At 42.1% G+C, this 26,392-nt stretch overlaps 1 protein-coding gene and 1 long non-coding RNA gene across 3 annotated transcripts; one reads left to right on the forward strand and one right to left on the reverse strand.

The window, feature by feature from the left end:
* Window positions 1-60: 60 nt before the first annotated feature.
* On the reverse strand, window positions 61-26,137 carry PSMD6 (proteasome 26S subunit, non-ATPase 6). Of its 2 annotated transcripts, none has more exons than XM_079934238.1 (8): window positions 25,700-25,896; window positions 24,953-25,158; window positions 22,012-22,157; window positions 21,128-21,347; window positions 20,912-21,020; window positions 9,365-9,533; window positions 4,961-5,038; window positions 61-4,809 (listed from the first exon to the last, which is right to left on the reverse strand). In XM_079934238.1, exons 2-8 carry the CDS (start codon window positions 25,154-25,156, stop codon window positions 4,713-4,715), a joined length of 1,023 nt encoding a protein of 340 aa, XP_079790364.1. In that variant the 5' UTR covers window positions 25,157-25,158; window positions 25,700-25,896; the 3' UTR covers window positions 61-4,712. The 2 variants fall into 2 exon arrangements, with proteins under 2 accessions (XP_079790364.1, XP_079790363.1); XM_079934237.1 differs by lacking the exon at window positions 25,700-25,896 and adding an exon at window positions 25,903-26,137 and having other exon boundaries at window positions 65-4,809.
* LOC307192865 lies at window positions 5,054-8,408 on the forward strand. The gene is made up of 4 exons (XR_013830190.1): window positions 5,054-5,272; window positions 6,429-6,625; window positions 7,425-7,508; window positions 7,687-8,408. It is a non-coding gene; the product is annotated as an uncharacterized lncRNA (long non-coding RNA).
* Window positions 26,138-26,392: the final 255 nt, after the last annotated feature.

Raw genomic sequence — 26,392 nt, forward strand, 5'->3', positions numbered from 1 at the left:
CCTGGGTTTTCAACGAAGAACTGGAAGCTGCCGTGTAAGTCCATGCTGGCCCCCTAGTGAAGTGGTATTTGCAGTTTCCCTCTTGTTACGTCTTACGATCCTCCTTCCAGGCAACTTGTCTGTGATCACACCAGTTAAGTGATTTGTTCAGAGTTACAGAGCGAAGTCCAATTTGATATAGCCAGTAATGAAGAAGGACTATGTACAAGGCCGATCCAGAGTTATGATGGTGGCACAGCACTTTTAGGAATAGATCAGGATAGGAATAGGATAAGAGAGTCCGAGGGGCACTCCAGGTTTGTTTCAAAAGCAGAGCTGTTCAGAGGTGCTTGTGATCCCTGGGACCTGGGTGAGCCCGTGGCAGTGGATGGAAGTGGCACGGAGGAAAAGAGCACTGGAGTTAAGGCCAGGGAACTAGGCTGTTGCTGCACACGTTGTCCATTTCAGAGTCGGGAGGGGTGAGGGGAAGACGGGGCCAGCTGCTCAGGTCTGGAGTGGACGAGACATGGTAACTTAAACAGTTCTGAGGGCAGTGAGCACAGTGGTTTGGTGGTATTGCTGGGTGGTGAGCAGCTTCAAAGAAAAGGTGTTTTGAATGAGGGTGGAAACATAATGGCCAGGAGAGAGATCCAAGGAGTAGCAAACATGGACTTCATCTTGGCCCCAAGTTCCTGAGGTGTAGATGAAAGAAAAGCCTCTATGCCAGAGCACTTCAAGAAAAGTTGAGTCCTCCAAAACCAAGTGTAGAGTTATACCAGTGTTGATAATCCACTAACTGCAGAGACACTCTGGAAAAGCAGGTCTCTGATAACTTCTAAAAGGGAGGGTTAGTACCGTTGTCAGGACGCCACCTACTGGTAGTCTTGACTAAGTGGTCCCTTCCCCAAGGCAGTGTCAGGTCTTATGATATGTAGTTGCCGGGCAGGAGGCTGATGGTTCATTGGCAAGTTGTACCTTTTATTTCTTACATCCAGTCTGCACAGGGAAAATTATGCCACCACAGGAGATTTCCAAATGATGAGAGGTACTGTGCACTTCAAGGTTATTATAATGGCCTGGACCAAACTGACCCACATTCTTGATACCCTTTGTAGGTCTTCCGAGACAGAAGAATAATGCAAAATGGTTTTGAAACCAAAACCAGTGATAATTAGAGCCTTTCATGTTTTCCAGACAGGCATGTAACTTCACTTCCCCCATAGCTGTTGTGGAGATGTGACGTTAGTTACTAACGACTACAAATTTGTGTAGAATTAGAAGGATGAGGGATTATCACAGCCCCTCTCCCTTTTTTACCCTGTAATCAGGGGGACAGATGTCAAGTATCAGCTATTAATCTTCAAAAACAGGTTTCAGACAGCACCAGGGATTAATTTAGAATTAATTATACAGTTGATTTGCTAATGGTCAGTAAACCTTCCATCCATCAATTACTATTAATGCCTGGTCAGGTTACTGAAGACTACCTGTGTTCAGTCACAAAACGTTACGTGCACTGCAGTTGTGTGTGCTCCGTGAACAAATGAGGTAGGTTATCCTTGCAGCCACTGGGTTAGGTAAAAGTTAGGTGTAGACACTTAATAACAAAAATGCTTGTAGACAGTATTTCCACTCCTAAAAGACTGCTAGTCAATGAAAAATTGATCTATTTTTTTCTCATTTAGGAAATAGATTACCAAAATTTGACAAAGCTTATAAATACTTATTTCACTGGATAAATTTGATGCACAGATGTTATGGTTTTAGAGAACAATGACAAAATCGTTCATCCCAGTGACTTCATTTTGTACTTGAATAGTGTATTATGAGACTAGGGTTGCTAAAAGTGACAGGTTGCCAACTTTGATCAGTACTGAAAAGGGACTAAACACAGTGAAAGTGTTTTAGCGCTATTATCACTTAGCAAATAGAACTATCATTTGATGATAATCTTATTTTCATATTGTGGTATGTGGGCCCTTCATGACTAACCAGAAAATTAAGACTTTCATTCTTTGGATGGATTCTCCTAGGTGATTAACGGAGGCTGCTGATCATCAACCCCAGGTGTATGGTAGGGGGCTGGGACCGGGACAACAAACTCAAATGGCAGTGGAGCCAGGCAGATACCGTAAGGTAACAAACAGGGCAGGCCGGATGCACCGGGCCTGCTGGAGGAGATGTGCTAGCCATTCGGCTGGAGTGGAAACGTGAGCTCAGAGTTAACCTGATCTGTCCATTTTTCCAGAGAAGCTAGATAATAGGTGATTTTTGAATTGTCTTTCAATTTTTAGATGGCAACCATACACATTTTTTTCTTAAAAAACGTATGGGGGTCAGGGGGCCGATGACAGTTGCTGCCCATCGGTGACCAGTTTGCAGCTTGGTAGCTTCAGGAAGCCTCCTTTGGCGTCCTGACTTGTTTTAGGTTTCTGAACCTTTTGTTTCTGCAATTGTGAGAAATAAGGGCCTGGGCCTAAAACTTCCTCGACGAGGATTTTATCAAGATTTAAAATACCCCCACTGGTCAAAAAGCAGAGAACCAAGGTTTGAAATTGGCATTCTACGTAGTCTTACTACATAACAAACATAAGTGAAAAACATCAGTGAGGTGGTGAAATACAAAAAAATTCTCAGTTTTTCCCATAAAACATGGCTTAGATGGCCCAGTTTATTAATTTTATGTGACAGCTTTCTGCCAACACTCATGGTAATTAATGTGCATGTGTTATAGTTTGTAATGTTTTCATATAAATGAACCTCATAATAAAGCCTGGTTTTCTCCTCCAGGAAGTAATTTCTCCCAGCATCAGAGAGCCAGCACAAGGAGAGCTGGGATCAGAATTTGGTTTTCCAGCTGCAGTGTCCAGTGCTCATTTCTCCTATACCATATGGCCACATTAAAAAGAAATGTGTTAGGTTCCAGTTTTATTTTCACTTCCAAACTGATACTCTGAAGCTAACACAGAGACTCTGATTTTGTATTAAAAAATACAAATGCATAGGACTAAATATAGAGAATATTCATCAAAATATTAATAGGCGTTATTACCTCTGCAGGGTAGAATGACAAGGCAAGTCCACTTTAGTATCCTGAATTTCTTTTGCAATGAGCATATTCTTTTTTTTTTTTTTTTTTTTGCGGTACGCGGGCCTCTCACTGCTGTGGCCTTTCCCGCTGCGGAGCACAGGCTCCGGACGCGCAGGCTCAGCAGCCATGGCTCACAGGCCCAGCCCCTCCACGGCACGTGGGATCTTCCCAGACCGGGGCACGAACCCGTGTCCCCTGCATCGGCAGGCAGACTCTCGACCACTGCGCCACCAGGGAAGCCCCCATATTACCAATTTCTTCAAGAAATTACAGTGATCATTGTTAATAAGGTTTTATAAATAAGCGTTTTTAGAAATCCATCCCGCATTTTAAGAGTCCACAGCACCTGCAGGAAGCTCCTGTCAGAGCACAGCTCTGGTCCCTGCTTCCTTGGCAGTCAGTGGCCCCTCTTTCAGTACAGTACTGACGGCTGCCACTGTCTTGACTTTTAAGGCAGTGCTTCTAATACTTTGCCATTAAGTATATCATTTGCAAGAGGGCTTTGCTTTCCCAACCTGTTATTACTCGTAGTTTTACTCAAGTTTTTAATGAAGAATGAATGTTTGTTTCAAGTTATTTTCAACAGATTATCCACTGAGATCATGTGTTTTGTTTTTTCCTCTAATATGTTAATGAATCATTCCCATCAGCAATGTAAACATGCTCTCTTAAAAAAATGAATCAAAACCTCATACTTCTCTCCCCTTCCTTTTTACAGTAAAATGCCATCTCCCATTCTCTTTTTAACTCAGCTCTACCAAAACTGCTCTTGTCAAGGTCACCATTCAGCAAGCCTGGGATCCTCTTAGCAAATCCGGCTGCCTCTACAGTTTATTCCACCACTCCCCAGCGTCCCTGCAGCTCAGGGCCATGGTGACACTTAAAAGGTAGGTCAAATTGGGCCATTCCTCTGCTGAAAACCTCCAGCGACTTTCTTTCCTCGATACTTGCTCTCGTGGTCTCTCTCTCCTTTTTCTGTAAGTAAAGTATCACGGTACTAGAGAGGCCTTCTATGACACCCTATAGCAGAGAGCTCTCATGCCCTATTAATCACCTTTATCTGGTTTTGTATTTCTTTCTTCCTAGGACTTCTCCCCCTCTGACTCACTAAGTTTATAATTGGGAAAAAAGATTCCCTTTGCCAATATAGCTAAAATCTTCAGTGAGACTGGCTTTGGCGGCAGATTCTAGAATCTAGGGTTTGGTAGCCTCAAAAAAGGAGGAGTAACTTCCTATCTATCTTCTGTAGATACTTGTTTCTGAGGGAAAGCTTACAATACACTGCATTTCTCGTCTGTCTTCTATGTACTAAGCACCGCGTTTAATCATACAGCATCTTCTTCGTAAAATTCAGAAGGCTTAAAGGTAAGAGATGACATGCATGATCCCCTATTTTACTGAAGAGGCGGAGTCAGGATTAGAACTTAAGTCCTGTAGTCTCTGTAACCATTTACCATAAACCAGAGCTGTTCAGATGATGCAAATGTGACATTATTTTAACATTACTGGACCCCATTCTTAGAGATGTCAAAAAAAGTAAACTGAAAGAAACCATGCAGTATTTATTTTATACAGTTCAGCTGGGCACAAAGTAAAGTAAGCACCTCTACAGGAAATCCTTGGTGTATGAGGTTTTTTTTTCTTACATATTAATTACTCTGGATAGTTTCTGAACTCTGTTTAATAGCAGGTCTCCTTTCTTGATAGTTTCTTGGTACTGCCAGTTCTTGCTATCAGGTCTATAAATAAATCGAAGAAAAAAATGAATTATTTACCAGTCACATTACTCCATAACAATAGCTGACCTACTTTAAAAAGAAGGCACTCTTCTTTTAAGAGTGCCCTTTATTTTGTGCAGTATTACAACTGATACACAAACTTAAAGAGTACCTGTTCGTTTCCACTATTTCATTCACTTTATCTATTTTGCAGTGTAGCCTCCCAGCAGCAATAAATCTGGAGAGTTCCCTAATTGAGAGAGAAGGGAAAAAAAGCCTTTAGCATTAGCCTTATAGACAATTCTTAGAAAAATATAAATAAACACATGATTTGTCTTTCAAGGTAACATTTTGATGCACTGCGCAGTAGTTGAGAAGATGGTCTCCAGTGTATTGCAGGTGTCTTATCTACCAGCATTAACGTGACCCTACAAGTGCCTATTCCTATGAAGCGTAGGTGGTCAAAGAATGAAGCCATTCACAGGTACAGAAGTGCTCAGATTAAACATGAGGAAAATAATGAGCTTTACTGGGGCGGGGGAACCTGATGAAACCATCCAGTTTCCTTCCACTTAACCTTTCCGGAGCAGGGAACTCTAAGGATTTTCAAAATCCTTCAGAGCACAGAGGGAAGGAAAGCTTTCCAATTATTTTTAAGACGGAATAACGTGCCACAATAAATTCGGATTAGGAATGTGAAAAAAGGCATTTGTGAGTATATCCCGTCACAACCCAAACCCCCTAATTTAAGACAGTTACTTAAACAACAGTCACACACCTGGCTCCACAGCAGCATCAACAGTGAAGCCCGCCATCCAGGTCTGTCTACCACCATATGACACAGAGAAGAAAGAAAATGCTCAGAAATGCACTAGAGCTACATGAAGACAGCTTTCCAATGCTGCCAAAGAGAATAAACGGAAAGCTGACTCCTTTAAGATAATCCATTTATAATAGAATGATGTTAAATTTGGAGATTAATTAGGGGGAGTCCTCCTAATTAAGAAAAATCTGATTCCAAATAAAAGTTATGTGACAGATTACTGTCACAGACACTAAAACATCTTGATCCTAGCACATAAACACCAACAGGAAAGGAACTCCAAATCTTAAGAACCAAATCTCGAACGGAAGTGCCATTTCAAGTCAGTGGGGAAAGGTTGGCTTACGGAATGGTGTTGAGGCAGCCTAATTATCACAAATGCCAGAAACCATGTAAGGAGAAAACGATAAACTCGATTATGTAAAGACAATTTCTACATAGCAAAACACTACCAAAATCAAGTCCAAAACCAAATGAAAACGTGGCTAAAAGATGTTTGCAGTATGTCGTTGCCACTGGTCAGTCAGTGGTGAAAGCCCCACTATTCCTTTTCAATAAGGAAATGTGCAATTTTGGAAAATCTGGTGATGGGCTTGAACGATGGGGAAGTTATGCTAGTGAAGATTTTAAGCTAGAGGTTATCTTAAAACTAGTGAGAACTATGTGTAACAATGTTTATAGAGCATGCTGTAGTGCTGTACTCATTAAAAATTCAACTGTTGGTTTTTGAGTTATGTTACTGAGTGGCTTTAGGTAAAAATCTAAAAATTAAAAGAGATCAGCACTGTTTCTAAACTCACTTGTGTTCATTTTCCAGCAGTGTACATAGTTGCATCTCCAGAGTGCAGCTGCAAAACCCACTGGCACCGAAGTACACAGAGAAAACTACCCAACCAGATATAACCAGCCTTGTGAGTCCTAAACCAGATCCAAAGAACAGCAGGGGAGAAGAATCTTAGGAGAACAGCACTAGACTTGATGTACAAGCAAACTCTAACTCAAGAATGCCCTGAGGTAAGACCTCCCAGTCAACTGCTGACACCCAGGCTGACAATTCCACTGCTTCTTCCCCTGCCCACCATCACCAGACTAGTTCAGCCCTTCATTTACCACCCCCATCCCCCCCCCGCCCACGACGAGACTCTAAACAACTTACAACATCCCTTCAACAACTTTACAACATCCCTTCAGATCCAACCTAGTATCTTCCTCCCATGCTTTGCTCTGGACCTCCCTGTGCCCATCACCACACGTTCCATCCCGTGCACCTAGGCTGCTGGTTTCTCAACCATGCTCCTAAATCTATCTCTGCTATTTCCTCCATCTGAAATGTCCTTTTCCCCACCACTTCCTATAAAAATCCTAAATACGCAATGACAGCCAGTCTCAATGCCCACGGGAAGCCATCTGTGGTGTACCCATTTCGGGGGCACTTTTTCTGACTCCTAGTTATGCTCACTCTGAACTATGTACACTAAGAGTAAGCAGAGTCTCCTTTCTGGTTACACCACCAAAGTTTAACTACTTAATGCCCTAAATCCGTGTTCAAGTCCCATTCCCTAGGCGACGTTTTTGTTGCCTCCCCGTGTGCTAATCAATCAAACATATCCCAAGATGACTCATCTTCCCCAGACCAACCACCTACCAACAAAATGGGAGAATACAGCCCATGGGTATGGTTTCTAACCTTACATATGTCAACAGAAGGCCTGGTTTATTCAAATAATGGCCTGGTCCCCTTCTCTGACAATATCTTATTAAGTCTAAGGAAGTGGAAGTACAATCGTTGTTCAATCATCCAAAATCATTTTAGGAGGGAAGAAAACAATCTGTGAAAACCCAGGCGTGAATCAGATATTTCAAAGAAGGCCTTTCTGGTAACAACAACTGCAGCTCGGTATGTACTTGACAACCTCCACCTCTAAAGCTGGTCTGAGACCATGGGGAACAATTAAGAAATACCACCAGAAATGTACCACATAGCATCAATTCAGATGCCGTTGTAATGACTAGCAGAACACTGCAGTGTGTCTATCTAACTTGTACTCCCCTGCTTCTGTGCATCTTATCCACAGCTTCAACTGAGCCTCGCACTGCTCCCAACCAGTGGACACGGCTTTATCACCACCACAGCACAGTTAAGAAACTAAAGGCTAGGAAGCCAGACCAGCCCCTGCTTTTTGTGCACTGCCCACCACAGGAAGCCACTCCTTACACTGCCGCATGAGAAGCACGTTTACAACACTGCTCTTGGGCAGTGGTTACCAGTTTCACACACGAGTTCAATTCAGAAGTGAAACAAAACCAAACCAACCGAGGGAACGCAGCCTTCTATTTTGGTATGGATAGGATAACCAACAAAAACCACCATCACTGCCTCTTTTTCTTTCACAGAAGAGAAGGAGGAAATTTCTGGCTCCATAGTTTGGGTACGGTTAAGATCTGTGCATTTTACTGAACGTAAAGATTACTCAAAACCAACCCGCCCACCCATGAACAAGCACCCCCCAGTCATCTATGCATGCTAAGATGACTGGGGGTGAAATGTACTGGTGTCTGACACTTCCTTTCAAGCGGTTAAAAATCAGATGGAAGGTGATAAAACAAATATAACAAACAAAATGTTAATAAATTACAGAATCAAGGATCTATGGGAATTTACAGTGTAACTCTTTACAATGTTCATCATGTTTGAAATTTTTCATAATAAAATATTAGAAAAAAACCCAAAATGGCTAAAGAGAGTGTGGTCTTTTAAAATGAAATGCAGCTTCATTAAAAAGTGCGTTTTTCACTGTGAGCCACTGCAAACTACATCTTCAAAGTTAAAAGGCTGATGTCTGGGAAGCACTTAAATATCTAGATACCCCTGGACAGCTCACATTCTGAACATCTACTTCTCCCCAACTCTACACCCACTACCCTGCGTCCAAGACACGGGGACATCTCCTCCATGAGCTGCTGAACAGACCACCTGGTCTCCCCATCCAGTGTGTGTTAAGACAGCATGGAACCGTGTTACCCACCGGAGGCTTAAAATGCTCCAGTGGCTCGCCACAGCGCCTGGATTAAAACCCAAGTTCCCCACCAGGCCCTACACGACCGTACACCACCTGACTCTCCCACGGCTACCCCTCTACCCCCACTACCATGCTGCAGCTACGCATCTTTCTGTGCCACTGTATTATCTCTGTAGACTCACTTCTATCTGAATTGACTTACAAGTTTATTTGCTTACTTGCCAACTCTCCCCATAACTAGAATGAAACTCCATGAAGACAGAGACCTGAAACAATGCCAACCCATTCAGTTAAGGCTTTAATACATATTTGATGAATCTGATTCAAGCGCTGGAAGTTCCATTTTGAACAACCAGTTTGCCCAGAATTGCAGTAGCAACCAAAAAACTGAAGGCATTAGCAGAGGAAATAGCTCTCTATCTTATATATATCTTATACTTCACACTAGGTCCTAAGAGTCACTGCTGTAGCAGCAGTGTGGCTCACAAAGACGTAACAGAGACGACTTCTGCTCCAGTTACTATTAAAAGTAGACTTCTGTCCCATCTTTGCTACTACGGTAGAAACACATGAAAGCAGAGATAACGGATATGATTGTTTTGATATTGAAAGGAAAATTCTTAGATCTTGTTTTTATAATTGAGGGAAGCAATGTAAATGGAGAAAATATACAAGTTCACATATGCAAAGGTAAGTGTAAAAAGTAAACTGACATGATGTTATTTAAACTTACTGATCAATGAACTCCACACCAACACCAAAGGCTTCTGCCATATAGCCCAGGGTTAATGACCTGTATGACTCGAGCAGCTGGCTGTATGCGTGAATCCGCATCTCTCTCACGTAGTATCGATAATGAGGAGCAAAAAGCCAGTCCTTTTTCATTTCCTGTTCCACAACAGCTGCAATGAATAACATGACAATTATAAGGACCTCCCTTTGGATAAACTGATTAAACTGGAGGATGGATTTATAACATGATAGAAATTAACAGCCTTTATCTACAAAGTGTATACAGAGTATTAATGAGCAATCCACACACACACGTGCAAATTATTTTACTGAACATCTACTACTATCTATCACTGTTCTAAATAATGAGGATACGGTAGGAAACCAAAAGACAAGATCTCTGCTGCCACAGCAACTAAATTTTCAAAGAGAGGAGATAAATAAATGAACAAATAAAGAAGGTACTCTGAAAAGAACGAGTTCTGTAAGGAAAATAAAACTGATGTGATAGTGAACAGGAGGGCTTCCATGGGATTGGAGTCGACAGGAGAAGACTTCTCTGAGCAACCTGCCCTGCAGAGAGCAGGAGGCTTAGAGCAACACAAAGAATGCAAAGATCCAAGGCAGGAAGAGCCTGGCTAAGCCCAAGAGCAGAAAGGAGAGCAGGTTCAGAACGTAGCAGGAGGACAGCTACAAGGATACAGAAGGTAAGCAAGACAAAAGATTCAAGAATATACTTACGTTTCTGGCTTGAACAAGATAAAAATCCCTGGAGAAGGAGAATTTTTCTTTCTTTTTTTTTTTGAGTTGCTTTGTGTGTGTGTGTGTGTGGTGGGGGGGGAGGGGGGAGGGAAGGATTCATACATTACACTTCAGCAGGGTTGAGGTGGATTCCCCTGTCAGACACCCAAGTCAAAGATCCCAAGGCTTGGGTCTGATGCTCACTGGCAAGTGTGGGGCTGGAGACATGAATCTGGAAATCACTGCCATCCATATGTATTTGATGACAGAATTATAGAGATAAGGGCAATGACCAAGCCTGGGCCAGTTAGTCACTGAGAGGCCTAACAAAGGATGAGGCAGTAGGTCCAGAGAAAATACATTATTTCAATACACTGAAGTTCTAAGGTCCTTAAAAAAGGATAACTGGCAGTTGCAAGGAGTTCTGCCTGTTTGATCTGCCACTACATACACAGCGTCTGATGCCCGACAGCCACTTAAAAATACTGACTCAATACCAGCTATTTCTAAAAGACATAAAGATACATTTTAAAGAAAAAAAAAACTACTTACAAAACTGCATGTAAAATACACCCACACATGTTTAAAGGTGTTACGTGCTTATACGTCTGGATACAAATGCCCTTGGACGGACACCCTTGGAACGTGAAATCAGTAGTTGCCTCTAGAGAAATGACCTGGGCAATCAAAGGCTAGAGAAACTTTTTCTTCTTTCTATGATACAGTTTGAAAATTTTCCATGTATACAAAAAAAACTGGGGTTTTTTTTGGTGTGTTATTTTCTGATTTTTAAAGTACATATAATGAATAAAAGTTCTGGAAGGATATATAACAATCTTAAAATGTTTCTATTCCGGAAGAACTCTGTGTATGTGAACGTGTAAATGAATTTGGACCTAGGACTGTCTCATCTCAGTTTATTTTTAATTTTTGAAAACCATCAGGTATTACCCAGAAAAGGATGCTATTTTATCTTTCAAATAAAATATTTTATAGTACAAAGTCTATGTATATTTGGAGAAGCAAAAAGGCTTATTTATATATAAAACCAAATAAATGCTACATGCCTTAGTACATAAAAGGAGAGAGTAAATGATACAAATGATGACTGTTGTCAAAAAGATTTAACTATCTGTCCTTTGTATTTTAAATATCTGGGAAATCACGAGCAGGCACCAGGCCCTGTCCCCGCTGTCCCAGAAGTGTGCGAACAGCAGCCACCCATATGAGACCCGCCACAAGGCACCAAGTGCTAATTAACCCCGCTATACCGGGAAGGGCCACTATACCTGCACACCCATATCGAGTGGATAACAGCCAGCACACGCTGAGCAAAGAGGCAGCAAGCATCCAAACTAAAAGCCACCACTCGATGCCAGAGAAGAGGGCAGAGTAGAAGGCCTTGAGCTCACCTACTCTCGCAAAAACACCAAAATCACGGCCGCTGAACAAGCACTGATAAAGAAGACTGGAACCTACCAACACAGATATTTCACACTCAGTGAAAAGAAGGCACAACAAGACGGCAGGAGGTGCACTGTTGTGACATAATCGAATCCCATTCCTGCCAGGCGAGTGACCCCCAAACTGGAAAATAAATATATCACAGAGGTTCTCCCACAAGAGTGAGAGTCCTGAGCCCCACATTAGGCTCCCCAGCCTGAGGATCTGGCACTGGGAGGAGGAATCCCAAAAGCTTTGAAGGCCAGTGGGCCTTGAGTACAGGAGCTCCACCGGACTGGGGGGAACAGAGACGCCACTCTTGGAGGGCGCACACAAGGTTTCATGTACACTGGGACCCAGCACAAAGCAGCAACTCCACAGGAGCCAGGGCTAGACCTAACTGTGAGTCTTGGAGGGTCTCCTGGGGAGGCAGGGGCTGGCTGTGGCTCACACCAATCACTAGTCTCGGGGGGGAGGCCCCAGAGACTATTGATCAGCATGAGCTCTCCTGGAGGTCACCATTTTGGCATCAAGACCTGGCCCTACCCAACAGCCTACAGGCTCCAGTGCTGGAAAGCCTCAGGTCAAACAACCAGCAGGATGGGAACAGAGCCCCACCCATCAGCAGACCTGCTGCCTAAAGCCATACTGAGCTCCCAGCCACCTACAAACACACCCCTTGACACTGCCCTGCCCACCAGAGGGACAAGACCCACCAGTGAGCAGGCACCAGTCCCTCGCACCAGGAAGCCTGCACAAGCCTCAGGACCAACCTCACCCACCAGAGGGCAGACACCAGAAGCAAGACGAGCTACGATCCTCCAGCCTGCAGAAAGGCGACCACAAACAGAAAATCAGACAAAACGAGACAGCAATGTGTTTCAGATGAAGGAACAAGATAAAAATCCATGAGAACAACTAAATAAAGAGGAAGTAGACGACCTACCTGAAAAAGAATTTACACTAATGACAGTAAATGTGATCCAAGATCTCAAAGAGAATGGAGGCACAGACCAAGAAGTTACAAGAGATGTTTAACAAAGAGAAGATTTAAAGAATAAACAGATGAACAACACAAAAACTGGAATGAAAAATAAACTAGAAAGGATCAGTAGCACAATAACTAAGGCAGAAGAACGAACGAGTAAGCTGGAAGACGGAATGGTGGAAATCACTGCCACGGAACAGAATAAAGAAAAAAGAATGAAAAGAAATGAGGGCAGGGCTTTCCTGGTGGCGCAGTGGTTAAGAATCCGCCTGCCAATGCGGGGACACGGGTTCGAGCCCTGGTCTGGGAAGATCCCACATGCCGCGGAGCAAGTAAGCTCGTGCGCCACAGCTGCTGAGGCTTCGCTCTGGAGCCCGAGTGCCACAACTACTGAGGCTTGCGCGCCTGGAGCCCGTGCTCCACAACAAGAGAGGCCACCGCAATGAGAGGCCCGCGCACCACAACAAAGAGAAGCCCCCGGTCGCTGTGCAACTAGAGAAAGCCCGCATGCAGCAATGAAGACCCAATGCAGCCAAAAATAAATTAATTAATTAAAAAAAAAAAAAGAAATGAGGACAGTCTCAGAGACCTCTGGGATAACACTAAATGCACCAACATTCACATTATAGGGGTTCCAGAAGAAAAAAAGAGAGAGAAAGGGCCTGAGAAAATATTTGAAGAGATTATGGCTGCAAACTTCCCTAACATGAGAAAGGAAACACTCAAATCCAGGAAGCACAGAGAGGCCGATACAAGATAAACCCAAGGAGGAACACTCCAAGACACATATTAATCAAACTAACAAAAAGTAAAGACAAAGAAAAAATATAAAAAGCAACAAGGGAATAGCAACAAATAACATACAAAGGAACCCCCATAAGATTATCAGCTGATTTTTCAGCAGAAACTGCAGGACAGAAGGGAGTGGCATGATATATTTAAAGTGATGAAAGGAAAAAACTTACAGCCAAGAATACTCTACCCAGCAAGGCTCTAGTTCAGATTCGATGGAGAAATCAAAAGCTTTACAGACAAGCAAAAGCTAACAGAGTTTAGAACCACCAAACCACCTTTACAACAAATCCTAAAAGAACTTCTCTAGGCGGAAAAGAAAAGGCCACAACTAGAATCAAGAAAATTACAAATGGAGAAGCTCACTGGTAGAGGTAAATACAAAGTAACGGTAGGAAATCATCCACACGTATATATTATATCAAAACCAGCAATTGTGAGGAAAGTACACAGGCAGGATATTGGAAATGCATTTGAGATTAAGAGATCAGCAACTTAACACAATCCTGTACATATACAGACTGCCATATCAAAACCTCATGGGAATTACAAACCAAAAATCTACAATAGAGACACAAAAAAGAAAACGCAATCCAAACACATCACTGAAGACAGACATCAAATCACGAGAAGAGAACAAAAGAGGAAGGAAAGAAAAAAAGACCTTCAAAACCAAATCCAAAACAATTAACAAAATGGCAATAAAACATTCATACCGATGATTACCTTAAACGTAAATGGATTAAATGGTCCAACCAAAAGACAGATTGGCTGAATGGATATAAAAACAAGACTCGTATATATGCTATCTACAAGAAATCCACTTCAGATCTAGGGACACATACAGACAAAGTGAGGGGATGGAAAAAAGGTATTCCATGCAAATGGAAATCAAAAGAAAGCTGGACTAGCAGTACTCATATCAGATAAAATAGACTTGAAAATAAAGACTTGCAGGAGACAAAGGAGGACACTACATAATGATCAAGGGATCAATCCAAGAAGATGTGACAGTTGTAAATATATATGCACCGAACACAGGAGCACCTCAATATATAAGGCAAATGCTAACAGCCATAAAGGGAGAAATTGACAGTAAGACAATAATAGCAGGGGATTTTAACATCCCCCTTTCATCAATGGACAGATCATCCAGACAGAAAATCAATAAGGAAACACAGGCATTAAAGGACACATTAGACCAGATGGACTTAATTGATATTTACAGAGCATTCCATCCATCCGAAAGCAGCAGAATACACATTCTTCTAAACATCCTCCAGGACAGATCACATCTTGGGCCACAAATTGAGCCTCAGTAAATTTAAGAAAAGTGAAATCGTATCAAGCCTCTTTTCCAACCACAGCGCTATGAGATTAGAAATCAGTTACAGGAAAAAAACTGTAAAAAACACAAACACATGGAGGCTAAACAATATGTTACTAAACAACCAATGGCTCACTGAAGAAATCAAAGAGGAAATCAAAAATTACCTAGAGACAAATGACAATGAAAACATGATGGGCCAAAACCTTTGGGACACAGCAAAAGCAGTTCTAAGAAGGAAGTTTACAGCAATACATTCTTACTTCAGGAAACAAGAAAAATCTCAAATAAACAACCTAATCTTACACCTAAAGCAACCACAGGAAGAACAACAAACAAAACCCAAAGGTAGTAGAAGGAAAGAAATCAGAGCAGAAATAAATGAAATAGAGAAGAAAAAAACAATAGAAAAGGTCAATGAAACTAAAAGCTGGTTCTTTAAGACAAACAAACTTGCTAAACCTGTAGCCAGACTCATCAAGAAAAAAAAGGGAGAGGACTCAAATCAATAAAATGAGAAATGAAAAAGGAGAAGTTACAAGGGATACCACAGAAATACAAAGGATCATAAGAGACTACTACAAACAACCACATGCCAATAAAATGGACAACCTGGAAGAAGTGGACTAATTCTTAGAAAGATACAACCTTCCAAGACTGAACCAGGAAGAAATACAGAATATGAACAGGTCAATCACAAGTACTTAAATTGAAACAGTGATTTAAAAACTTCGAACAAACGTAAGTCCTGGCTTCACAGGTGAATTCTGTCAAACATTTAGAGAAGCATTAACACCTGTCTTTCTGAAACTCTTACAAAAAATTGCAGAGGAAGAAACACTCCCAGGGTCATTCTATGAGGCCACCCTCACCCTGACACAAAACCAAAGATACCACAAAAAAAAGAAAATTACAGGCCAGTATCACTGATGAACATAAACACAAAAATACTCAAGAAAATACGAGCAAACCAAACCCAACAATACACTAAAAGGATCTCACAGCATACTCAAGTGGGATTTATCCCAGGTATGCAAGGATTCTTCAATATCCACAACTCAATCAGTGTGATACACATTAACAAACTGAAGAATAAAAACCATATGATCATCTCAATAGATGCAGAAAAAGCTTTTGACAAAATTCAACACCCATTTATGATAACAGCTCTCCAGAGTGGGAATTGAGGGAACTTACCTCAACATAATAAAGGCCATATATGACCAACCCACAGCTAACATCATTCTCAACAGTGAAAAGCTATAAGCGTTCCCTCTAAGATCAGCAACAAGGCAAGGATGGCCACTGTCACCACTTCTATTCGGCATAGTTTTGGAAGTCCTAGCCATGGCAATGAAAGAAAAAGAAATAAAAGGAACCCAAACTGGAAAAGAAGTAAAACTGTCACCGTTGGAGATAACATGATACTATACATAGAAAATATGCTACCAGAAAACTACTAGAGCTCATCAATGAATTCAGTAAAGTTGCAGGATACAAAATTAATACACAGAAATCCTTTGCATTCCTATATACTAACAACAAAAGATCAGAAAGAAAAATTAAGGAAACAATCCCATTTTCCATCACATCAAAAAGAACAAAACACCTAGGAATAAACCTACCAAAGGAGACAAAAGACCTGTACTCTGAAAACTGTAAGACCCTGAAGAAAGAAACTGAAGATGACACAAACAGATGGAAGGATATATACCGTGTTCTTGGATTGGAAGAATCAATATTGTCAAAATGACTGTACTACCCAAGGCAATCTACAGATTGAGTGCAATCCCTATCAAATTACAAATGGCATTTTTCACAGAACTAGAACAAAAAATTTTTTTACTTTATATGGAGACACAAAAGACCCTGAATAGCCCGAGCAATCCTGAGAAACAAAAACGGAGCTGGAGGAATCAAACCCTCTGACTTCAAACTATGCTACAAAGCTACAGTCATCAAGACAATATGGTACTTGGCACAAAAACAGAAATATAGATCAACAGAGCAGGATAGAAAGCTCAGAAATAAAAACTCAGGCACTTATGGTCAATTAATCTACAACAAAGAACGCAAGAATATACAAGGGAGAAAAAACAGTCTCTTCAATAAGTGGTGCCGGACAGCTACATGTAAAAGAAATTAGAACATTCTCTAACACCATACACAAAAATAAACCTGAAATGGATCAAAGACCTAAATGTAAGGCTGGACACTATAAAACTCTTAGAGGAAAGCATAGGCAGACCACTCTTTGACATAAATCACAGCAATATCTTTTTTGATCACCTCCTAGAGTAATGAAAATAAAAATAAGAATAAACAAATGGGGCCTAATTAAACGTAAAAGCTTCTGTACAACAAAGGAAACCATAAACAGAAGGAAAAGACAACCCACAGAATGGGAGAAAATATTTGCAAATGAAGCAACCTACAAGGGATTAATCTCCAAAGCACACAAACAGCTCACACAGCTCTATGTCAAAAACAAACAAACAAACAATGCAGTCAAAAAATGGGCAGGGCTTCCCTGGTGGCGCAGTGGTTAAGAATTCACCTGCCAACGCAGGGGACATGGGTTCGAGCCCTGGCCCAGGAAGATTCCACATGCCATGGAGCAACTAAGCCTGTGCACTGTAACTGCTGAGCCTGTGCTCTAGAGCCTGCAGGGTTGTGCCCATGTGCCTAGAGCCTGTGCTCCTCAACAAGAGAAGCCACTGCAATGAGAAGCCTGCTCGCCGCAATCAGAGGAAAGCCCACATGCAGTGACAAAGACCCAATGCAGCCAAAAAAATAAAAATAAAAATGAGCAGGAGATCTAAATCAACATTTCTCCAAAGATGACATACAGATGGCCAAAAAGCACATGAAAAGATGCTCAACATCAGTAATTATCAGAAAAGTGCAAAGCAAAACTACAATGAGGTATCACCTCACAAGGGTCAGAATGGCCATCATCAAAATGTCTACAAACAATAAATGCTGGAGAGGGTGTGGAGAAAAGGGAACCCTCCTACACTGTTGGTGGGAATGTAAATTGGTGCAACCACTATGGAGAACAATATGGAGGATCTTTTAAAAACTAAGTATAGAACTACCATATGATCCAGCAATCCCACTCCTGGGCATATATCCAGAGAAAACCATAATCTGAAAAGTTACATGCAACCCAATGTTCACTGCAGCACTATTTAAAACAGCTAACACATGGAAGCAACCTAAATGTCCATTGACAAAGGAATGGATAATGAAGGTGTGGTACACATATACAATGGAGTATTACTCAGCCACAAAAAAAGAATGAGATAATACCATCTGCAGCAGCACGGATGGATCTACAGATTATCATACTAAGTGAAGTAAGTCAGACAGAGAAAGATAAAGATATGGTATCACTCATACGTGGTATCTAATTTAAAAAAAAAGATACAGGGCTTCCCTGGTGGTGCAGTGGCTGAGAGTCCGCCTGCCGATGTAGGGGACGCGGGTTCGTGCCCCGGTCCGGGAAGATCCCACGTGCCGCGGAGTGGCTGGGCCCGTGAGCCATGGCCGCTGAGCCTGTGCGTCCGGAGCCTGTGCTCCGCAGCGGGAAAGGCCACAGCAGTGAGAGGCCCGCGTACCGCAAAAAAAAAAAAAAAAAAAAGATACAAGTGAACTTACTTACAAAACAGAAACAGACTTACAGATATCGAAAATAAACTTACGGTTACCAAAGGGGAAACGGGAGGGGGAGGGATAAATCAGGAGCTCGCGTTGAACATACACACACTACTATATATAAGATAGATAACCAACAAAGACCTACTGTATAGCACAGGGAACTCTACTTAATATTCTGTGATAACCTATATGAGAAAAGAATCTAAAAAAGAATGAATATATGTATATGTATAACTGAACCACTTTCCTGTACGCCTGAAACTAACACACTGTAAATCAACTATACTCCAATGAAATTAAAATATTTTTTAAAAATAAAAATAAAAAACTATCTGGGAAATGAGTAAATTTTAAAAGGTTGCCAGTAGGGATGGGGAAGATGGGAAGAGGTTACCTTAACCATTCAAAAGTTTCCAAAAGCCATCAATTTCATCACACTAGGATAGCACTTCCCCCCATTTTTCTCTTAAATTACAGTTACACAGAGCACTCAATAACATACAGGCACTGTGCTGGTGTCAAGATCACTACAAAGGAAAAAAGCGTAAGGTCTACTCTTAATTATCTCAAGTAGCAGTAGAGAAAAACTCTAAAAAAGAATCACAAAATAATTTGCTGTTTAAAAAATGGGGCAGGGAATACCCTAGTGGCCCAGTGGTTAGGACTCTGCACTTTCACTGCCAAGGGTGTGGGTTCAATCCCTGGTCGGGGAACTAAGACCCTGAAAGCCACGCGGTGTGGCCAAAAAATAAAAAAAATAAAGATTAAAAAAATTAAATAAGTAAGTAAAAATAGGGCATTTGACCAATAAGCACATGACAAAATATGCAGCATCACTAGTCATCAGAGAAATGCAAATCAGAACCCCGTAAGATACCACGTCACACCCACTAAGACGCCTATGATCAAAAAGACGCACGATAACCAGTATCAGATGTGGGGAAACTGGAACTCTCACACACTGCTGGTGGGAATGTAAAATTGCGTAGCTGCTTTGGAGAACAGTTCAGCAGTTTCTCAAAAAGTTAATCAAAGAGTTACCATATGACACACCAATTCCATTACTAGGTATATCCCCAGGAGAAACTAGACATTGTGTCCACACAAAAACTTGTACATAAACATTCATTACAGCGTTATTTATACTGTATCCATCACCTGATGAACGGATAAATAAAATGTGGTATATCCATGCAATGGCGTTATCATTCAGCTCTCAACTGAATGAAGCACTGATACACGCTACAGCACGGATGACAGTAAAAGCATTATGCTGGGCAAAAGCAGCTAGGCACAAGAGGCCACATATTGTGTAATTCCATTCATGTGCAATGTCCAGAATAAGCAAATCCATGGAGACAGAAAGACCAGGGGCTGGAACCAGGAACGGGAAGTGACTGCTAATGGGTAAAGAACATCTTTTGGGGTGATGAAGATGTTCTGGAATTAGTGGTGTGGCTGCACACCTTGTCAATATACAAAAACCACTGAAATTACACACTTTAAAATACTGAATTTTATAGTGATTGACATCTCAATAAAAAAAGAGGATGGGACATAAAATAAGACTAGGAATGCAGAGAAGGGATTTTTAAAATTTTTGGACTGAAGGAAGAAGGGAAAAGCGCCACATTTGAGCAGAATAATGACGAGATCCACACGCAGAAAAAAGGGAGAAGGGCAATTCTGAAGTACAACCTTGGGTGCAAACCCACCCATCGTGCACATATGGGAAGACAGGGCCATGCAGGTCGTTCACACTTGAGGAGCCCTGTTCCCACACTGCATGACGGGAGTAGTATGAATTCCCATAAAGCAGCCTAACTTTATGCAGAAAGCACTCCATAAACACTGGGCCAAAACCTACTCCAAACACAGAAGACCATCATTTGGAGTCCTCCTAACCCATGTTTTGTAAATTCTACCTACTTATTAACCAAATACTTACTGAAACTTGCAGCACAAACAAGAGAATTATCAATGCCAAGTTATTTAAGTTTTAGGAAAATCATCTGGGAAGGACCCTTGGGTTGAACACCGCAAGCACTTTCAACAGATTTTCTCAAACAACATCCCTTGAAAATGATTTGCAAATCGGCACAAAGATTTAGCTGTTGCATAAATAACCCATTGTTGAATTCAACTCAATTAACATCAACTCAATCAAACGGAGATTCAAGATCTCAATTCTAAAACTCAGTACTTCGAACCATTTGCTCACTTTCTGCCTTACATCCCAGTAAGACTCTAAACCAGGGGTCAGGCAAACTTCCTCGGCAAAGGGCCAGATGGTTGATATTTTTAGCCGCTGAGAGCCATAGAGCTGTCATGTAGTTTTCTTTGTCCTGTTTTCTTAAACGATCCTTAAAAAATGTAAACATCAATCTTACCTCCTGGACCACACAAAAGCACTTGATCAAAGTCTGCTAACCCCCCTCTAAACAAGATGGGCAAAAGATTAGCTGTACTGACCAAAGACCTACAGCTGTCTGCACACTATATTTTTCATGTATGTGAAAAATCATCTTAGGTTATCTGCAAACAGGGTCAGGAATAAGATGAAGACAGACAGTCAAAACGAGCAACTCTATCCTTACCTAATGATTGGAAGAAAACTGAGTAACGGCATTCATAGAGTGAAAACAGATACTGCCGAACTGCCGGAAGACTGTGCAACACTTCCAGAATCTCTGCTCCTTTAATTACCTAGAAATTTTTTTAAAAAACAAATACGTGCTTTAATGATTTTTGTGTATTTAAGGTGTATTTTTGTGTATTTAAGGGGTATTCTTTAAATATGATCCGGTCATTACCTTTTCCCTGAGATCTGGTCTTTCTAAAGCAATCATGCTGACATAGACAGTGTAAGTCACAAAGGTTTTATAATCCATGAGTTCATAGGATGTAAACGTTGAAACAGTGTCAAGGAAGAGTTCAGCTGCCTGTTTGAAATCACGAATAGCCACACAATAAAGACCTTGATATACTTTTAGGCGGTTTCTCCGGTCCCAGTCTCCTCCTTCCTCTATCAAGCTATAAAATACAAAACAGTAAGGTGACGATCTGGAAATAAACAGTGCCACTTTTTACAAGTTTTGTGTTATTATGAAAGAGAAAACAGCTTTTAACAACTTAGACCAAAAAGAAAAATTTAAAGAGAACATTTCTGTAAGTAAGAACATTAATTATTTGACCAAATTTACTAGTTGGAAACAAAAAAAACAGGTAAATTTCTTACATCAATTTCTTATCTGTAGCATCATAATTTAGAGGGAATAAATCCCCACTGCTAAAACGCACCTTCTGGGGACTTCCCTGGTGGTCCAATGGTAAAGAATCCACCTTACAATGCAAGAGACGCGGGTTCCATCCCTGGTCAGGGAACTGAGATCCCACATGCCGTGTGGCAACTAAGCCCGCACGCCGCAACTACTCAGCTTGCGCGCCTCAACTAGAGAGCCCGTGTGCCGCAAACTACAGAGCCCATGCGCCCTGGAGCCTGCGCACCACAGCTAGAGAAGAGAAAACCCGCATGCCACAACTAGAGAGAAGCCCACACACCACAACGAAGAGCCAGCACGCCACAACAAAAAGATCCTGCGTGCTTCAACAAAGATCCCGTGTGCCGCAACTAAGACCCGACACAGGCAAAAAATAAATAAATAAAACACTAAAAAAATGAAAAAATAAAATTCACCTTTTGGCCTTTTCTGTGTTTCGTGTGATGAGGTCATTATCCATGTAAAATAAGCCAATTCTAAGGAGATAGAACACAATATCCAGTCGGTGACCCAGGGCCACGGTTTTGTCATATGTCTTGCGAAAGGCTGTCAGAGCACCTTCCTGTCAAGAGAACCAAGGCAACAGGTGAGAAAAGGTTAAAAGTTTCAAAAGCTAACAGCTGTCTAGGATTTTCTTAGCAAGGAGTTGGGGAAACATGTAGGAGTAGAGATAGAACAGTATGGCCATGAGCTGATCTTGTTAAAGCCAGGGGATAATTGCAATGGGGCTCCTTATACGATTCTCTCCACTTTTATAAAAAACACATCAACTGTGTCTAAGCATATACTTATATTCTAGAAAACAATGGAAGAAACACATTCATAATTCATTCACCATTATTTCAGTATTCTTCTTTGTTCTATATTTTTTCCTTTAACAATTACAATACACTACTGTAAAGTTACTGTAAACTGTCAATCATATCACCTAAAGGGTAATAAATATTTTATCTTAATCACTGACTACTAGAACACAATTGAGTATTTAAATATACAATTCTATCTCAAATCATTGTGGAATAAAATGTTTTTATTGCTTTTAAAACATGAACATGTGGGACTTCCCTGGCAGTCCAGTGGTAAGACACTGAGATTCCACTGCAGTGGATGCGGTTTGATCCCTGGTTGGGGAACTAAGATCCCACAATGCCACGTGGCCTGGCCAAAAAACAGCAAAAAAAACTACCACTACCACCACCAGCAAAAAAAAAAAAAAAAAAAAAAACCAAAACAAAACCAAAACAACCCACCCCCCAAAACAAAAAAATGAACATGAATAAAATCATTTGTTTATACTTGGTACCTTTTAGTATGTGTCTGGCTTCGTTTTACGTAATTATTAGTTATGCCTCATACATTTCTAAAAAGAGACTGGCAGGACAGTAATGGGCACACCCAGTACTAAGATCTCGGTTTTCAAATACTATCCCCCAGTAAAAGAAACCAGGGATCCTAGGAGAAATGGATGGTTCCAGGTTTGGAGAGTGAAAATAACAGGTGAGCCTGTGACATCTTGTTTTAAGGAAGACCAAGGAGATCATGTCAAAAGGACCAAGAAACCATCTTGAAGGAACCTGCACTAACAAACTTGTAACAAATTGAGCACCGGAAAGAATAATGACTGTAATCAATACACCACAGTGAATAATAAAAATGCACTAAGTCCATTATTTAGTAATAGTACACAAAATAAAATATTAAAACAAGAAAGTAAACAGGAGGGAAAAAAGACAACTCTTCTTTTTAGAAGAAGGCTATTTAACAAATACGGAACATATTATTAGAACATCACCGATTTACAACCCCCTGATGTTGATTCAAACATCCTTGTTGAAATTCCTTAAGGCCTGAATCAAAAGCTTTAAGTTTCTCATTCACGTGTAATAATTCATCCTCTTTAAAACCAAACCAAAGCAAACCACACACAGCCTAGAAAGCCACACAAACTATTAGCTATTTTTAAACTGTTCTGTATTTTCCAACTTTTTACAATGGCCAAAGCTTCTTTTTTTCCAAACCCTAAATTTATAATCAGAAGAAAAAAACTTGTTTTAAATTTAAACTAAATAATAATAGCTCGTACCATTTAACATTTCAGCACTTTGCAGCAGGGACTAGTCTAAGCTCTTTGCCCCTAGGCACTATCATTATTCCTATTTAACAGATGAGGAAACTCATACAGAGGAGTAAATCATATAATTACTGAAGTCAGAAATACAACCCAAGCAATCTTATCCAAGAGCTCACACTATTTAATTTTTTTTATATTGACACCGTGTCATCCATTACGTAAATACTTCAGGGTGCACTGCTTAAAATTAGGACATTCAAAGCCCATCCTCTTAACCACTATTACAGAACTACTAAGTTAAAAAACTTAAAAGATCCAATGCTTGTGGGTATCCCTCTTGTGCCCTGATAGTGGAGTATAAATTACGTTGGCTGCTGTGAAGGAGGACAGGCCACACATACTAAGATAAAAACTGTTCTTCGTCCCAGAGATTTCATCTCACAGAATACACCTTAGAGAAACATGAGCATATATACACAAAGAGGCACACACACAAGCATGTGTTTACAGCAGTGGCTTGTCCTAGCAAAAACAGCTGAAAACAACACACATACCCAACCACTGAATACCTAAGTAAACTACAGCATAGCCCTACCATGGACTACTAGCTAGCAGTCAACCAGAATGAGCAAGATTTAGGAACATTAACACGGGAAGTCACTCAGATATAATGCTGAATGAAAAAGTAAACGGGACAACATGAGTACACTACGATTCCATTGATGTAAAACAAACTTTTTAAACCAATACTACCTAATTTCTACAAGTACATACACATGCCTGGAAATGTACAATAAAAGAATTTAAAGGATTATCTGAGGAGATAGAGAATAAAGAAAAACCAAATAGAACTTCACCATTAACTATAATATTTTAGTTTCTTACAAGGAGATGATTATCTGTGTAAACAATAATTTTCAAAATGCACCAGAACCAATGCTTCCCAACCAGGATACGTTACAAAAGTGAACTACTGAGAATGATCCCAATTTTGTAAAAACAATAAATAAACAAACACCTCCGAACAGGCACTTTGTTTTATTGGCATAGAGAGGGAGGGGGAAGACTACACACCGGTGGCTGTCTGGGGGCAGGTGACAGAATGGGTGTAGCAAGAAGACTACTAACTTTTTCTTTATTAATTTTTTGCACTGATTCACTAGTTCAGGCAAGCAGGTTACCTCTGCACTTGGTGGAAAAGGACGTTAGTTTTTAAAATGAGACATTACTAACCTTGCACAGTGCCCATTTCAGGCTCTACAGAGAGGGGAGGCCATCTCACTCACCTTGTCACCTATCCGGCAGAGGTACTCGGCCTTTGCCATCATCGCGTCTCGGATTTCGCTCTCTCCCAGATTCTTCTCCGCATCTTCCAGCTCCTCGTCCAGACGTTTCAACTCGTCTTCATTTGCCTTCTTCATTTTACTGAGCAGGTCCACGTCCATCTGCCACTCAAGGGATTTGCACAAGGCTTCGTAATAAGGAGCCATGTCTGAGAGCGAACGAGAGGGATGTGGCTTAGGAGTGAGGCCCCGTCCTGCCCTAACCTCAGTGTCTACCCACTCCTTCCTCGTACACGACTGCGAGGTCATCCACCAGTCGCCTACCTGCCAGGAGGAAGGAACAGGACAGAGCTTGGTAAAGGGCTGGGCGGTCAGCATCAGGGCCAGGCCTGTCACCGCCGCCCTCTACTAGGGCCGGGGGGAGGACAACCTCGGTTTGCCTCTCGGCGGCTTCTGTTCTCACAGAGTCTTCCAACAAGGGAAAGGCTAAGCTTGTTTACACACACACACACACACTCAGACCCGTGCGTACAAGGGTACAGGGCCCGCTGCCATTCACTACTAGGAAGGGCGAAAGGAACCGACCCAAGTTTCCCCTCCACCCGCAATGCTGAAGTCCCCGAGACCAGTCGCTAATGACAGTAAGTCATGTCTCTCTTCCGTGCCTGGCACGGGGCTCAATACCTCGGGATCCGCCCGCCCCCCGCCCCGAGGCTGGCCCCAGTGGGGGAGGCGCACAGAGACGCAAACCTCTGAGGGCAAGGCTGGAGGTCCCAGAAGGCGCCCCCGACAAAAGGAAAGCCCCGAGGGGCGCAAAGGCCAGGTCTGGTCTCGGGGACCCCGTCGCAGGGGCGCCCCGGGGTCGCGAGCCCCGTTGTGGAAAACCCCGCAGGCTCGGGAGCGCGGGGCCGCCCAGGCCTAGGCCGCTGACTCGGCTCTCGCGCCGGCCTCACTGTTATCGCGGACGGCTGCCATCAGCTCGTCGCGCACGGCCGCGTCCCCGCGGTGCTCCGGCAGGCTGAGCAGGAAGCGCAGCTGCGCGATGCGTAGGTCCGGATTCTTGGGCAGACCCTCCTCTTCCAGGTTCTCCAGCGGCATCGCAACGGCGAGGGTAGCGGCTCGGAACAAACAGCAACTCAGCCCGGTCCCGTGGCGGCGGCGGCGGCGGCGGCGGCGGAAGTGGAAGGAGTCCGCGACTGCGCCCGGACGCCTCCAGCCCGGCTTCCGGTCCAGGGTCCCTCTCCGCCCATAGCGTCTCCTGCTGGACACGCCCGGGAATGCGTCACCCGTCCCGAATGCGGGCGCCCTCGTGTGGTCGCCGGTGGCTTTCCCTCGCTCTCAGCCACGAGAGTCCCAGAGTGGGTTGTGCCCAACTCCAAGGCTGGATTTCCCTCTCCCCACTGGTAACCATTAGTTTGTCTCTATATCTGTGATGGCTTTTAC

The sequence above is a fragment of the Stenella coeruleoalba genome (genome assembly GCF_951394435.1).
Source record: "Stenella coeruleoalba genome assembly, chromosome: 10".
Taxonomy (NCBI): domain Eukaryota; kingdom Metazoa; phylum Chordata; class Mammalia; order Artiodactyla; family Delphinidae; genus Stenella; species Stenella coeruleoalba.